This window comes from Nicotiana tabacum, chromosome 19, assembly GCF_000715075.1.
Source record: "Nicotiana tabacum cultivar K326 chromosome 19, ASM71507v2, whole genome shotgun sequence".
Taxonomy (NCBI): Eukaryota; Viridiplantae; Streptophyta; class Magnoliopsida; order Solanales; family Solanaceae; genus Nicotiana; species Nicotiana tabacum.
Window position 1 is genome coordinate 101,340,517 of NC_134098.1, and position 15,326 is coordinate 101,355,842.

Genomic DNA, 15,326 nt, shown 5'->3' on the forward strand with positions numbered 1-15,326 from the left:
TTAGGTGCTTGAAATTTGTCCATAATGAATGGACCGTTGGCTCCCTTAGGGAGTTGATGAAAGGATAAATATATGTTACTGTCAGAAGTGGTTGAAGCCAATTTAACTAAGAAGTCCACCACTTGATTAGCCTCCTGTAAACTTATGAGAAATCGACAAGATCAGTGAAACCCCATTAGGGTTTCATATTAAGAAAGAGAGAGTCGGTCAAGAAATATCTGGGTCTTTCTTATTGCTTGAGCAGCCAAAATGAGAAAAGTAAAGTGTCTCTATACAAAGCTGGACCCCTATTTATATATTGGGCCTCTTGACCCAAAACTATAACAAAAAGTTACAATGGGCCTCTAATGCTGTGAAGTGTACAAATAAATAAATGGGCTAATGTCAAAACTTAAACTTGGGCTTCCGAATATAGTTCACTCCAATATCCCCCACAAGTTGGAGGGGGATACGACTCCCAACTTGGACAGCAGCCCATGATGAACACTCCCTATAAGGGGCTTGGTAAACAAATCAGCCCATTGGGTAGTGGTAGGGACATGGTTCAGCTGAATTGCTCCATCGGTGAGTTTAGTGCGAACAAAATGACAATCAACTTCGATATGTTTGGTGTGCTCATGAAACACAAGATTGCGGGCAATGTGAATAGTTGTCTGGTTAAGATTAAGATGAGAAGAAACTAAAACATTAAAATCATCTAGTAAAAGAGTGAGCCAAGCAAGCTTAGCAACAACTTTGCTAACAGTCCGGTACTCTGCCTCTGCTGAAGAAAGAGAAACAACATGTTATTTCTTGGACTTCCAACCAATGAGGGAACCACCAAGAAAAGTGCTAAATACAGTCACAGATCTCCTAGTATCAGGGCAAGCAGCCCAATCACTGTCACAATATGCAGTTAAGGACATATAAGAAGAAGCTTCAAAAAATATACCCAGATCAGAGGTACCCTTCAAATAACGAAGGATATGAAGGGTAACATCCATATGGGGAACCCTTGGGGATTGAATAAACTGGCTCAGGTGCTGGACTGCAAAGCATAAATCAGGCCTAGTATGTGTGAGAAAATTCAGCTTGCCAATCAAACTCCTGAATTGTTCTGGTTTGGGCAGCAACTCACCAACATCATCTTTAAACTTTTGATTCAAGTCCAAGGGACAAACAACAGGGGTAACCTCAGAACAATTGTATTCTTGGAGAACATCAAATATAAACTTGTGTTGATGAAGAAGCAAACCAGAAGGAAAGGAAGCCACTTCAATCCCAAGAAAATAATTGAGGGTACCCAAATCCTTGATTTTAAATTGGTCATCCAAAAAAGCTTTTAATGCAAGAATCCCAGCCTCATCATCACCAGTCAAGATAATGTCATCAACATAAACAACTAACAAGACAATAAAAGAAGTAGACTTCTTGAAAAATAAAGAGTAATCATTTAAAGAGTGTGTATACCCCATAGTATAAAGAGCAAGAGACAATTTGGCATACCACTGCCTAGAAGCCTGCCTGAGACCATGGAGAGACTTTTGAAGTTTACATACCGAAGAACTAGAAGAACAAGAAGCAGAATCAACATACAGCCCTGGAGACAACATCATGTATACCTCCTCATCCAAGTTACCATGCAAAAAGAAATTGTTGACATCAAGTTGGAAGGGAGACTATTGCCTTTTAACAGCCACAACCACTAAGCATTTAACAATGGAAAACTTAATCATAGGGGAAAAGGTTTCAGTAAAGTCCACCCCTTCCAACTGTGTATCCCCTTGTATTACCAACCTAGCCTTGTATCTATCAACAGTACTATCAGCCCTATATTTAATCTTGTAGACCCATTTACAACCAATAGGTTTCTTACCTGTAAGCAATTCAACAATTGCCCAAGTGTGATGGGCCTCAAGGGCCTGAAATTCTTTTCTCATAGCCTCCTGCCAGGCTGGAATAGAAGCAGCCTGATGATAAAACTAAGGCTCAATAGCAACATTGTGAGAAGAAGGTTGAACTACAAAGGATAAAGAACTGGAGCCAAGTAAAGAAGGAGAAAGAGTACAAACAAAATCATCAAGATGTGTAGGAAGGTGATGAGGTCTGGACGAATTTCTAGTAGGCTGATTGGAGGGTGTGGGTGGTATAGGAGAAGGAGAATAAGAGGTATTGGAAGAATTCTGAGGGATTGATGATGTGACTGGAGAAGGAGGGAGAGAAAGAGGGACAAAAAATGCATCCTTAGGAGAATTAGAAGGATCAACAAAGACAGGGAATGAAGAAGAAGAAGAGGAAAGAGAAGGAAATATTGAAGTATCAAAGGAAAAAACATGTTCATGAAAAATTACATCCCTGGAGACAAGAACTTGTTTGGTAGAGAGATTGAACAACTTGTAGCCTTTTTTAGCAATAGGATAGCCAAGAAAGATACAAGGTTCAACCCTTGGTTGGAACTTATCCCTATAACACTTAGGTATGGTGTGAAAGCAAAGGCAACCAAAGACTTTGAGGTGAGAATAAGAAGGAGAATGTCCATAAAGCAATTCAAAAGGAGATTTATTCTGAAGTAGTTTGGAAGGGAACCTATTGATGAGGTATGTGGCAGTGAGTACACATTCCCCCCAGAACTTTATAGGTAGCTTGGATTGAAAAAGTAAGGCTCTTGAAGTCTCAAGCAAATACTTGTGCTATCTTTCTACAACACCATTTTGCTGTGGTATAAGTGGACAACTAGTTTGATGTAGAACTCCATGATCTTTAAAAAATTGTATACCATGGTTGTTAGAACCAAGTTCCAAGGCATTATCACTTCGAACAGATTGAACTTTGGTAGAAAACTGAGTTTGAACCATGGCAAGAGAGGATTGAAGTAATGGAAAAGCATTTCTTTTGGAACCCATGAGGTGTGTCCAAGTTGCTCTAGTAAAGTGATCAGCTATAGTGAGGAAGTACTTAAAACCATTATAAGTAGAAGTAGAGTAGGGCCCCCAAGTATCATCATGAATTAATTGAAAAGGATGGGAAGTCTTTATGGTACTGTCAGGGAAAGGTAACCTTGACTATCTATCCATTGGGCTGATAGAACATGTAAAACACTGTTTGGAAGAGAATTTACAAGGAATACCAGAAATATCTTTTAATCTAACAAAAGGAATGTGACCCAATCTTTGATGCCATAACACTTCCTCTTTATTAATGGAAGAATGGTTTTTACAATGTAAAATAGGTGGAAGGGATATAGAGGAGGAACAAAAAAATATTCAAGGGATATCTACAATGTAAAGTTGCATTGGAAACAAAAGGTAAGCTAACAGTAGAAGTAAATGTAGTGGATTCTGAGGGAGACATGAGGAGTCTGTAAATACCATGCTCCAGCTTACTAACTTCCAGTAGCCTCTTCAGTGAAGGGGCCTGTAAAATGCATGAGAGTGAGTCAAATTGGACCATGCCATGAAGTTGGATAACTAACTGAGACGCAGAAATGAGATTATAGTGGAAAGTAGGAACATAAAGAACATGATCTAGGGTGAAGGAGAACAACTTAAGAGATCCTGTACAAGTTACTTTCACCTTGTAGCCATTTGAACGTGTGACAAGATAGGGAATTACTAAAGATTGAATGTTGGAAAGGATATTTTTGTGTGAAGTCATATGATGTGTGGCCCCAGAATCTAAAATCCAACTATATTCAGCTACTCTACTCAACAAAGATGCACGATACTGCACTTCTACACAGGTAGTTAAAGGAAGATTACCAGCAAAGTTTGCAGATGCCATCAAGCTGGATTGAGCAGAAGATGGATCAGTCACATGACCCTGCTGCAGTAAGAAAATGAGTTGAGCATACTGCTCCTTGGTGAGATCTGGGACTGAGGGAGTACCATCAGAATGACTAATTCAACCTCAGCATTTGCAGCCTTCTTCCAACCCTTAGTAAACCTGAAACCACTGGGAAATCCATGCAACTTATAATACTTGTCAATTAAATGACCACTCTTCTTACAATACTTGCAAAATTGAGGAGCTTTATTTGAATCAAAAGACACTCGTTGAGGATATTATTTCTGAGGATGTGATGGCTGAGAGAAATTAAGTGAGGTAGCAATGAAGGAGGTAGACTCAGGACTGAACTGAGTAGATGGATTGACCTGCCTTTGTCTTTCATCTTGAAGCAGAATGTTGTAAGCAATATCTAAGGATGGAGGTGGTTGCATCATGAGAAGGTTACTTATAACACTGACATATGTTTCATTTAACCCAATGAGAAATTGATGCAGCCTATCTTCCTCTTCCTATTTTTGGATGCCAGCTTTAGCAGCACAAGTGCAAGTGCTGCTATGACTAGAACGCATAACCTTTAGCTCATCCCAAAGTTTCTTCAGTTTGTTAAAATATGATGCAATGTCTAGAGCACCTTGATTGGTGGAAGCTAATTCCTTTTTAATTTTAAAAACTTTAAATCCATTTACAGTACCATACATTTTATTCAATTGTATACAAATATCCTCAGCTGTTTCAGAATATTGAACACTCTCAGTAATGTTAGGGGATAGGGAACTAGTCAACCATGAGATTACTATATTATTACACCTATCCCACTGTTTGCATTCTGTAGAATTGTGCGAAGGTCTAGGAAAAGTTCCATCAATGAATTCAATTTTATTTCTGGCAGACAAGGAAACAATAATACTCCTTCGCCAATCCCCAAAATCAGACCCGGGAAAAGGCACAGGAATTAGAGATAACCCGGGTATATCAGAAGAGTGAAGAAATAGAGGACTCGAGGGTCTAGGGGTAAATTCAGTGGGTTCACGAGAAGTGGATGTACTTTTAATGTCCGAATCAATCGGAACCATACATGCACCCAAAACCTAACATGCAATATTCCAAAAAAATAAAACAGATTTATCGAAGTTTTTTGCAATCGAAAAACACGATCTTATGAAATCGAAGAATAAGTGAAGGAACGAACAGTAACAATCTTCCCCAGCTCCAGAATAAATCTAGAGAAGAAACCAAACCAAAAATAATTGCGGACTCAGCAACGAAAAATAAACGAAGATGAGATGATGGGTAGCATCAGACGGAAGATGATGATGAACGTAAGAGAGATCCTGCTCTGATACCATGTAAACTTATGAGTAATTGACAAGATCAGTGAAAACCCATTAGGGTTTCATATTGAGAAAGAGAGAGTCGGGCAAGAAATATCTGGGTCTTTCTTATGGCTTGAGCAGCCAAAATGAGAAAAGTAAAGTGTCTCTATACATAGCCGGACCTCTATTTATATATTGGGCCTTTTGACCCAAAACTATAACAAAAAATTACAACGGCCCTCTAATGTTGTGAAGTGTACAAATAAATAAATGGGCTAATGTCAAGACTTAAACTTGGGCTTTCGACTATAGCTCACTTCAACACCTCCCTATAGCAGTGATTAGGGGTGATGTTGACTTGGTTCATTAACTGTATTGCCTCATCAATAATCCTCTTCATTTTATAGTTATCTGTACGCCCCTCTTTCAATATATTTGCCACCAGGATAGAATCTAGTTCAATGATGAAGTCAAAGTAACCATGTTGAATACACCATTTGATTCCAAATAGTGCTGCTTGTGCTTCCGCATCATTGTTGCTATTGCATTTAGCAGAGATAGAAAAAGCCATTATGAATTCATCTAGGTCATTCCTCATAGTTCCTCCCAATCCTGCTTTATCATTTCCATGTAAAAAACTTCCATTGGTATTTAGTTTGAAGGATCCTTGAAGAGGTTTAATTCACACTACAATGATGGCTTCAGGAATAGGTTGTAGCCTCAGCATGGTTTCACAATATTTGACCCAAGGTAGAGTCAGTTTGCATCTAGGGAAAGATCTAAGAACTACAGCTTGAATGTTCCAGATAATCTGCTGCCTCATCTTGTAGAAGTTGAACCTTTTCTGATCTCCATATTTATATGAGCATCTTCTTTTCCAGATTTTCTAAAAAATGATGATAGGAGTGATCTACAGAATTTGTTTATATATGACATTGTTGCTCTTTCGCTGGCACTAGTGATTAAGCCATCCTCTAGTGGGAATTTGTTTATATACTATCCCCATAGGGTAACGTATGGCCTTCCAAATGTACCTAGCTGCATCACTCTCCATAAAAACATGTTGTATAGGCTCATTTAAATGGTTAGTACAACAAACACAACTAGAGACAATTTGTTTTCAAAAACTAAGGATTACATCATCAAAAGGAAGCTTTGCCAACCATAATCTCCATGATAAAAAAGAGATCTTTAAAGGGATGCTAGAATGCCATACCTTGCAAAGTAGATGATCTTTAGGTTGAGTGCTTATGAACAAATTCAAAGTTATTTTGTTTGAGTACTTACCATTTTTTGTGAGGTCCCATATAGCTTGGTATGAAATGTCTTTATTGCCAATGTTGATATTCACAATACATTGAACAATTTCCTCTACGAAGGCATCTCCTAGTTTTTGAATGTTCCATCTTCCATAGTGTATAAAATCTTTGACAAGAGTTTTGGGATTGTTGTTGATGTCTGGTAGAAGTGCTGCCAAAGGGCCTTTTCCAGTCCAGTTGTCCTACCATATACATGAATTACCAGAGTTTATAAGCCATAATATGTGAGGTTCTACTTTGTCTCTAACCTTCCTCTATGTTTGCCAAGCATGTGAATCACTAGAGGTCTTTTTCTAACTCACTGGATGTGATCTAGGGCAATATTTGTGATTCATGAATGTAGCCCACAATTAGGGGATAGTTCTAAATCTTCACCATCTTTTCGAGGCCAGGATATTAGCTAACGCCTCCATTCTTTTCAGCCTAGTGCCTCCTTCCTCTAAGGGGAAGCATAATTTTTCCATGATCTCCAATGATATTTCTTTTGATTGTTAGAGTAGCCCCAATAGAAATTAGCAAAATGCTTCTCAACCAATTTAAAAGTGGGTGGGGGGGTGGGGGGACATAGTAGATAGAGTATATATAGGGAGAGATTAAAGAACATGTTTGATCAAAATAATTCTCTCCATAGGACAACATTTTACCATGCCACCCATTGAGTTTCTTTACAATTATTTTAACAAGGAAGTCAAAGTACACTAACTTTTTTCTTCCGATATAAATAAGGCAACCTAGATAAGTAAAGTGGAAGTTCTTGTCCATGTAACCTGTAGCATTCCTGATTCAATTGATTCTAATAGTACAAGTATTAGGAGCAGTTAAAAAGAAACTTTTATCATTGTTAACCTTTTGGCCAGAGCTATTCTCTTATCTCCTAATGGTGTCCATAAATAGATTAATATAAGCGTTACTACCACTAGTGAAGATAACAATATCATCAGCATGCGCAAGGTGATTGATCCGAGGACCCCTTTATGGCATAGAGAAAGGAATGAAATTATTATTAGATTATAAATTGTTCAAAGAGCAAGTAAGAACCTCATCAGCCAAGATGAAAATAGAAAGGAATAAGGGGTCCCCTTGTTTAAGACCTTGACTGGATGAGAAGAAGCCTTTTCTATTACCATTGAATATGATAGAATACCAAAATCCAGACAAAAAATTCATAATTTTATAAATCCATGATTCAGAGAAATCAAATTTCCTAAGGATAGAGGTTACAAAGCTCTATGACATTCTATCATAGGCTTTAGCCATATCCAATTTAAGAACTAAATTACCACCTTGATTACCTAGACAAATGGATTGAACTATTTCATGTGCTAGTAGAATATTTTCAGAGATGAGTCTATCTTTAACAATGCCACTCTGATTAGGAGAGATTAGACTAGTCAACAAAGGAGTAAGTCTAATTGATAGGATTTTAGAAATAATTTTGTTAGTAAAATTAGATAGATTGATAGGTCTAAACTCACTAAATAAGGTAGGGGCATGCAACTTAGGAATTAAAACCAAACAAGTATGAGTATAGAATTTGGTAAGAGGAGTACCTTTGAAAAATTTTCAAATGAAAGCACTAATGTCTTCTTTAATAATATCCCAACAGTTGTGGAAGAAGGTACCATTATAACCATCTAGACCAGCTGCACTAGAGGCAGACAGACTAAAATTGCCTGTCAGATTTCTTCCTTACTAGGTTCTTCATCTAGCTTATCTCTGTCTTCTTCAGTGATATTTTTAGTAATACAATTCAGAAATGTAGAATTCAGGTGAGGTGCAGGAAGGTTGAACATGGAGTTGAAGTGCCGAATAACTGTCTTTGCAATTTTCTCCTCTCTTTTTATCCATTTGCTCTTATATTTTTTTATTCTCTTCAATCGGAGCTTCCTTTTTCTCTAAGCTTACTATGAAAATAATTGGTGTTTCTGTCGCCCTCCTCAAACCATTTGGCATTATTTTTTTTGGGTAAATAGAGAGTCTTGCATATCCATCCATTTGATGTATTCAGTATGTGCCTTGCTGGTTTCTTCCCTGTCGATGTCAGTATTATTAGAGATTTAAATTTTCTCTAAATTCGGGATCTTTTATTCCCACTTGGTAACATGCTCATGAATATCTCAAATTTTTTCTCTAGACCATTTACTCAATCTCTTGCCAAGGAGCTTTAATTTGGACTGAAGTCTCCACATGCTATTACCATTGATCTTAGTACTCCAAACTTCCTTAACTAGATTGCGAAAACCCTCTTGTGAAGTCCTGAAGTTAAGAAATTTGAAGTACTTAAAGTGAGAGTTAGTAGAGTTTGAAGATTTCATGAGTAGTCCTGTGATCTGAACTACTCCTCAGCAAATGTCTCACGGTAGTGTTTTGAAAATTTTTAGCCCATTTATCATTAATAAAGACTCTATCAAGCCTCTTCCAAATTCTTTTCCTTGGCCCTATGTTATTACACCAGGTGAACTTGGGACCTGTATAGCCAATATTTGTAGTACTACAATTATTCATACAATTTTGAAATTCCAGGCTCCTGTGCATCATATGAGGTTTACCACCTAGCTTCTCTCCGGGGTCAAGAATAACATTGAAGTCACCTCCAATGCACAAAGGACCATTAATATTTAGGCTGATGTTCTCCAGGATACTCCATAGATCTCTTCTTTCCAAAGCAGTACATTTGCCATATATAGCAGTGATAATGATGGGGTGGTTGTCTGAACCATTTTCAATTTTAATAGAAATTTGTTGCTCATCATTTGCAATAATAGAGGTATTGCTGATATTTTTCCAGAAGCACCATATCTTTCCATTATCATTGAAAATGCATTATTGATAGCCCAAGAATTTTCTGTACCCTTCAATTTTTTCCTTTCCAACCATGGGTTCCATTATTGAAGTGTAAAGAATGTTGTTAATGTCTATATGTTGTTTTAGCCTATGAATGGCCTTTTTTGGCCTCACTGCCCTAATATCCCAAAAGATTGTAGTGATCATGATATATTTGGGGAGAGAGTATCTTTCTTTTGTTTTCTCTTTACAGAGGTAGCATATCTATTTTTGTTACCCTTGCTTGAGTTTCTTGTTCTACTTCTTTCCCTTTATGTTTGGAGATACTCTTCTTCTTCATAGTTGCCTTTGTCTTGGTGCCTCTATTTACTTTGCTCAGTTCTCTGTGTACTTTGATGTAGTGAAGAGTCTTGCATTGGGTGGTCAACTGTCTTGTGTGTATTGCTAGGAATCGCCTAACAATGGTGAGTCTACATTCATCAGCCATGGTTCTATAATAATCCTAGGCTTTGAAGATCACCGCTGGAATACCATTATGGGTGGTATGTATAACAATGACTGTTTTTCTGGGATGATGTGTATTGGTAGCCGAAATTGGGATAGCAGCAGCGACAGTGTTGGCGTAGGTAGGAGACTTTGAAATTGCTTCAGTTGATGGGTGTGCTGACATTGGGAGATAATTTTGATTAGTAGTATGCTCTTGGGGAGATCCGTCCGACGGTGCTATGAGGCGGCGCGTAACAAAGACACACCTAAGCTACCGTCTTTTGGGTGTTAACGGCTAATTGTACGAAGAGAAAAATAATTTTAGAGAGATGTTTAGAGGTAAAGCCACTTCTCTCCTTGTTCGCTAATTAGTTTAGTTAACAAGAAAACCTCTTACAAAAATAACTTAAACAATGAGTAAAGAAGGAAATTCATCCAAACATGTGATAAGTTAAATATAGAGTAAACCGTAAATTTTTAAAGTTAATAAGATAATTACTATTTAATTTTAAATCAATTGGTTATATGAATCTTATTATAGTCATTCTTCCTCTTTCTAGGAATACAACTATGCGCACATTGAATATTTAGCATAACTAGACACTATATATACACTAACCATCAATTTATTACAATTCTCTTTCTTTTCTTTTAATATTTTTTTTTAGCTTAGGACCAATAATGATTTACGTGCAATGTTCAAATAAGTAGAGTTAGATCATGGTGCAAACTGCAAAGGTGTAACGACCCGGCCGGTCGTTTCGAGAGTTATAGCCTCGTTTTCTCTATTTTTACTTCTTTTTGTGTTATTCAGCTATATTATGTTTTTTCGGGTTAGTTGGTTCGGGACCGGAGTGGTTTCAAAGTGAATTGAGACACTTAGTCTCTTAAGTAGAAACTTAAGTTGGAAAAGTCAACCAGATGTTGACCTATATGTAAACGATCTCGAATTTGAATTCTGATATTTTCGCTAGCTCCGATATGTGATTTTGGACTTAGGAGTGCGTCCGAAATATGATTTGGAGGTCCGTGGTAGAATTAGGCTTGAATTGACAAAATTGGAAATTTGGCGATTTTGGTCGGCAGTGAAAAATTTGATATCAGGGTCAGAATAGAATTTTGGATGTTGAAGTAGGTTCGTAGTGTCATTTGTGATGTGTGTGAAAAATTTGAGGTCATTCGGACGTGATTTAGTTGGTTTCGGCATCGGTTGGCAAATTTGGAAATTTAGAAGTTCTTAGGCTTGAATCCGAGGGTAATTTCATGATTGGATGTTGTTTTGAGTGATTTGAAGGTTCAACTAAGTTTGTATGTTAATATATGACTTGTTGGTATTTTTAGTTGAGGTCCTGAGGGCCTCGGGGTGATTTCGGGTGGTTAACGGATTTGTCGAAATTGAAATTTGTAGCTGGAGCTGCTGCTACTGCTATTTTCGCACCTGCGGATGAAAGCCTCCCAAGTGCGAGGCTGCTGGTGTGCGTGGGGAGTGCGCAGGTGCGGGCAACGCTGGGCCAAGGCTAGGAATGCAGGTGCGAAGAATTGGCCGCATCTGCAAGCCCGCAGGTGCGAGGCCTTGAGCGCAGATACGGAGATGAGAATTTTGGGTTGGTTTCGCAGATGCTCACCAGGGACCGCAGATACGAGTCCACAGGTGCGAGAAAGGTGTCCACAGGTGCGGAAGCTGGGGGATTAAGTGATTTGTGCAGGTGCGGCTCCTTGGACCGCAGGTGCGAGAAAATGGCCGCAGGTGCGAAAACACCTGGGCAGAAACTATAAATAGAACCCTTCGGGATTTTGGTGCATTCTTCACTATTTCTATTCGATTTTTGAAGCTTTTGGGAGATATTTGAAGAGGGAATCAAGGGGGTTTCATTGAGGTAAGTTACTTGAGCCCTAATACTTATATATATGGTAATTTTTTGTTGTTTAATCATGATAATTAGTGAAAATAAGGGGTTAGAGCTTGGAATATTTGGAAAGTAAATTAAGGATTTGAAGGACCAAACGTTATCGGATTTTGATGAATTTGGTATGGTTAGACTCGTGAGTGAATGAGCTCTCTAGTTTTGTAAATTTTGTCAGATTTCGAGACGTGGGCCCAGGAGCCGGGTTTGAGCCAATTTCGGATTTTGGTCTAATTTTGAAGCTTTTCTTGTGGAATTCATTCCATTAGCGTATATTAATGGTATTGTACTGATTGTGAATAGATTTGGTACATTTGGAGGCCGAGTCCAGAGGCAAGAGCATTGCGGGGGTAGAGATTTGACCGTTTTGAGGTAAGTAACGATTGTAAATCTAGTCCTAAGGGTATGAAACCCCGGATTTTGTATCATTCTACTATTTTTAGTGACGCACATGCTAGGTGACGGGCGTATGGGCGTGCACTGTTGGTGATTTGTGACTTGTTCCATCTCGTAGCAACTGTAAAGTTGCATACTTTGTTGAAACCATATGATACTTATATGTTTTAGAAAGAATTTCTGTAAATTGAGTTGAATGCCATGTTTGGGCCTTGCGCCAATGCTGTTTGGACCCTTAGGGGCTGTTTCTTACCATCCTCTCATTGTTTTCGATTGAAAATCTATACTCAGTCATATTTATACTTGTTTACCGCATAACTCAATTTTATGACTCTATTTTGATGCATATAAATGTTTTGGGCCGAATGCCCTATTTTACTGAAATGCCCGAGTGGCTTGAGAGGTTTATGACTGAGTGAGGCCGAGGGCCTGATTTGTGAGGATGAGTGTAGATCGGGGCTGCCCGCCTGCAGCATACTTTATTATTATGGCACGTGAGTTGTCCGTGCAGCACGTGAGTTGTACGTGCAGCTTATAGCGCTTGGGCTGAAGGAGCCCCTCCAGAGTCTGTACACACCCCCAGTGAGCGCAGGTACCTACTGAGTGCGAGTGCCGAGTGCTGAGTGACTGGGAGGCATGAGTGATTGTGAGGTATGCCCAAGTGGCAAGAGTGATTGTGAGGTATGCCCGAGTAGCACGAGTGACTGTGAGGTTTGCCCGAAGGGCTGTTTATGAGTGATGTTTTGCCCGAGGGGCTGTTTATAATTTTATCATTTTTGCTCACCTTTGCATTTTTCCCCTGTCTGAAAACTGTTGAAAAATATCTTTAAATGATTTTTACTGGAACGGGGTTAAACGAGATGTTTTGATTCAAATCCTGATTTTTAAAAGTATGTGGTATTTTACTGAGATTTCTCGATATGAATGTTATATGCTTTATTGCTCGTCACTACTGCTCAGTCTTTATTTATTGTTGTTACTTACTGAGTTGGCGTACTTGCGTTACTCCCTACACCTTGTGTGCAGATTCAGGTGTAGCTGGTCACGGTAGCAGTTATTGAGTGTTCTGGTTGCAGATTTTCTTGGAGATAGCAAGGTAGCTATTTGGCGATCGCAGCCCTTGCTCTTCTCCCTCTTATCTTCCTCTAGTTGTATTTAGCTATTTTCCAGGCTGAGTTAGCCTTGAAATTGTTAGACAGATTGAAGTAGATGCTCATGACTAGTGACACCCCGATGTCGGACTTTTTTTTCCGCACTTTTATTTTGATTGGAACTCCTTTACGAAGGTTTTTATGTTAAATAACCTTGAAATTATCTTTAAAATAAAAATATCGTTTTGTTTTGGAAATGAGTCGGCTTGCCTAGTTCCATGATAGGCGCCATCACGACAGGGGTTAGTTTTGGGTCATGACAGATTGGTATCAGAGCCTAGGTTACATAGGTCTCACGAGTCATGAGCGGGTTTAGTAGAGTCTTACAGATCGGTACGGAGATGTCTGTACATATCTTCAGGAGGTTGCAGAACCTTTAGGAAACTCCACATTCTTGAATTCTTGTCGGGCGAATCTGTTGATTCTAGTAACTAAACATCTGTTGTTTCATTCTCTCACCGATAGTGAGGACTCGTACTACCGCTCAGAAGGGCCAGACACCAGTACCACCAGCCAGGGCCACGAGAGGCCGAGGCCGTGGTAGAGGCCATGGTAGGGGCAGAGGTGCAGCCCGTACAGCAGCTGGGCAGTACCTGCAGATCCACCGGTTGTCTCCAATTTTTTCTCTAGACCTTTTACTCAATCTCTTTACAAGGAGCATTAATTTGGACTGAAGTCTCCACATGCTATTACCATTGATCTTAGTACTCCAAAATTCCTTAACTAGATTGCGAAAATCCTCTTGTGAAGTCCAGAAGTTAAGGAATTTGAAGTACTTAAAGTGAGAGTTAGTAGAGTTTGAAGGTTTCATGAGTAGTCCTGTGATCTGAACTAATCCTCAGCAAATATCTCACGGTAGTGTTTTGAAATTTTTTAGCCCATTTATCATTAATAAAGACTCTATCAAGCCTATTCCAAATTCTTTTCCTTGGCCCTATGTTATTACACCAGGTGAACTTGGGACCTGTATAGGCAATATTTGTAGTACCACAAATATCCATACAATTTTGAAATTCTAGACTCCTGTGCATCATATGAGGTTTACCACCTAGCTTCTCTCCGGGGTCAAGAATAACATTGAAGGCACTTCCAATGCACCAAGGACCATTAATATTTAGGTTGATGTTCTCCAGGATACTCCATAGATCTCTTCTTTCCAAAGCAGTACATTTGCCATATATAGCAGTGATAATGATGGAGTGGTTGTCTGAACCATTTTCAATTTTAATAGAAATTTGTTGCTTATCATTTGCAATAATAGAGGTATTGCTGATATTTTTCCAGAAGCACCATATCTTTCCATTATAATTGAAAATGCATTCTTGATAGCCCAAGAATTTTCTTTACCCTTCAATTTTTTTCTTTCCAACCATGGGTTCCATTATTGAAGTGTAAAGAATGTTGTTAATGTCTATATGTTGTTTTAGCCTATGAATGGCCTTTTTTGGCCTCACTGCCCTAATATCTCAAAAGATTGTATTGATCATGATATATTTGGGGAGAGAGTATCTTTCTTTTGTTTTCTCTTTACAGAGGTAGCATATCTATTTTTGTTACCCTTGCTTGAGTTTCTTGTTCTACTTCTTCCTCTTTATGTTTGGAGATACTCTTCTTCTTCATAGTTGCCTTTGTCTTGGTTTCTCTATTTACTTTGCTCAGTTCTATGTATACTTTAATGTAGTGAAGAGTCTTGCATTGGGTGGTCAACTGTCTTTTGTGTATTGCTAGGAATCGCCTAACAATGGTGAGTCTACATTCATCAGCCATGATTCTGTAATAATCCTTGGCTTTGAAGATCGCTGCCGGAATATCATTGTGGGTGGTATGTATAACAATGACTGTTTCTCTGGGATGGTGTGTATTGGTAGCCTGAATTTGAGTAGCAGCAGCGATAGTGTTGGCATAGGTAGGATTCTTTGAAATTGCTTCAGTAGATGGGTGTGATGACATTGGGAGATCATTTTGATTAGTAGTATGCTCTTGTAGAGATCCGTCCGACGGTGCCATGAGGCGACGCATAACAAAGACGCACCTAAGCTACCGTCTTTTGGGTGTTAACGGCTAATTGTACGGAGAGAGAAATAATTTTAGAGAGATGTTTAGAGGTAAAGCCACTTCTCTCCTTGTTCGCTACTTAGTTTACTTAACAAGAAAACCCAAAGAAGGAAATTCATCCAAACATGTGATAAGTTAAATATAGAGTAAACC

General features: G+C 38.6%; 1 protein-coding gene across 1 annotated transcript; it reads right to left on the bottom strand.

Annotated features, from left to right (window-relative positions):
* Positions 1–416: 416 nt before the first annotated feature.
* Positions 417–15,125, bottom strand: LOC142173620 (uncharacterized). The gene is made up of 12 exons (XM_075239243.1): positions 14,676–15,125; positions 6,366–6,579; positions 5,458–5,690; positions 4,338–4,853; positions 4,131–4,274; positions 3,864–3,989; positions 3,258–3,798; positions 2,756–2,917; positions 2,052–2,380; positions 1,666–1,949; positions 806–1,545; positions 417–760 (listed from the first exon to the last, which is right to left on the bottom strand). The coding sequence occupies exons 1-12, from the start codon at positions 15,123–15,125 to the stop codon at positions 417–419; spliced, it is 4,083 nt and encodes a 1,360-aa protein (XP_075095344.1).
* Between the last annotated feature and the right edge of the window lie 201 nt (positions 15,126–15,326).

Bases quoted from the DNA above. Each gene is read 5' to 3' on its own strand.
- LOC142173620 (XM_075239243.1), bottom strand. From the start codon at position 15,125: ATGGCACCGTCGGACGGATCTCTACAAGAGCATACTACTAATCAAAAT. The intron at 3,990-4,130 runs GTCAATCCATCT...CAATTTTGCAAG, and splicing joins AAGATGAAAGACAAAGGCAG to TATTGTAAGAAGAGTGGTCA. The intron at 761-805 runs GTTGGAAGTCCA...TTTCTTCAGCAG, and splicing joins TCTTGGTGGTTCCCTCATTG to AGGCAGAGTACCGGACTGTT.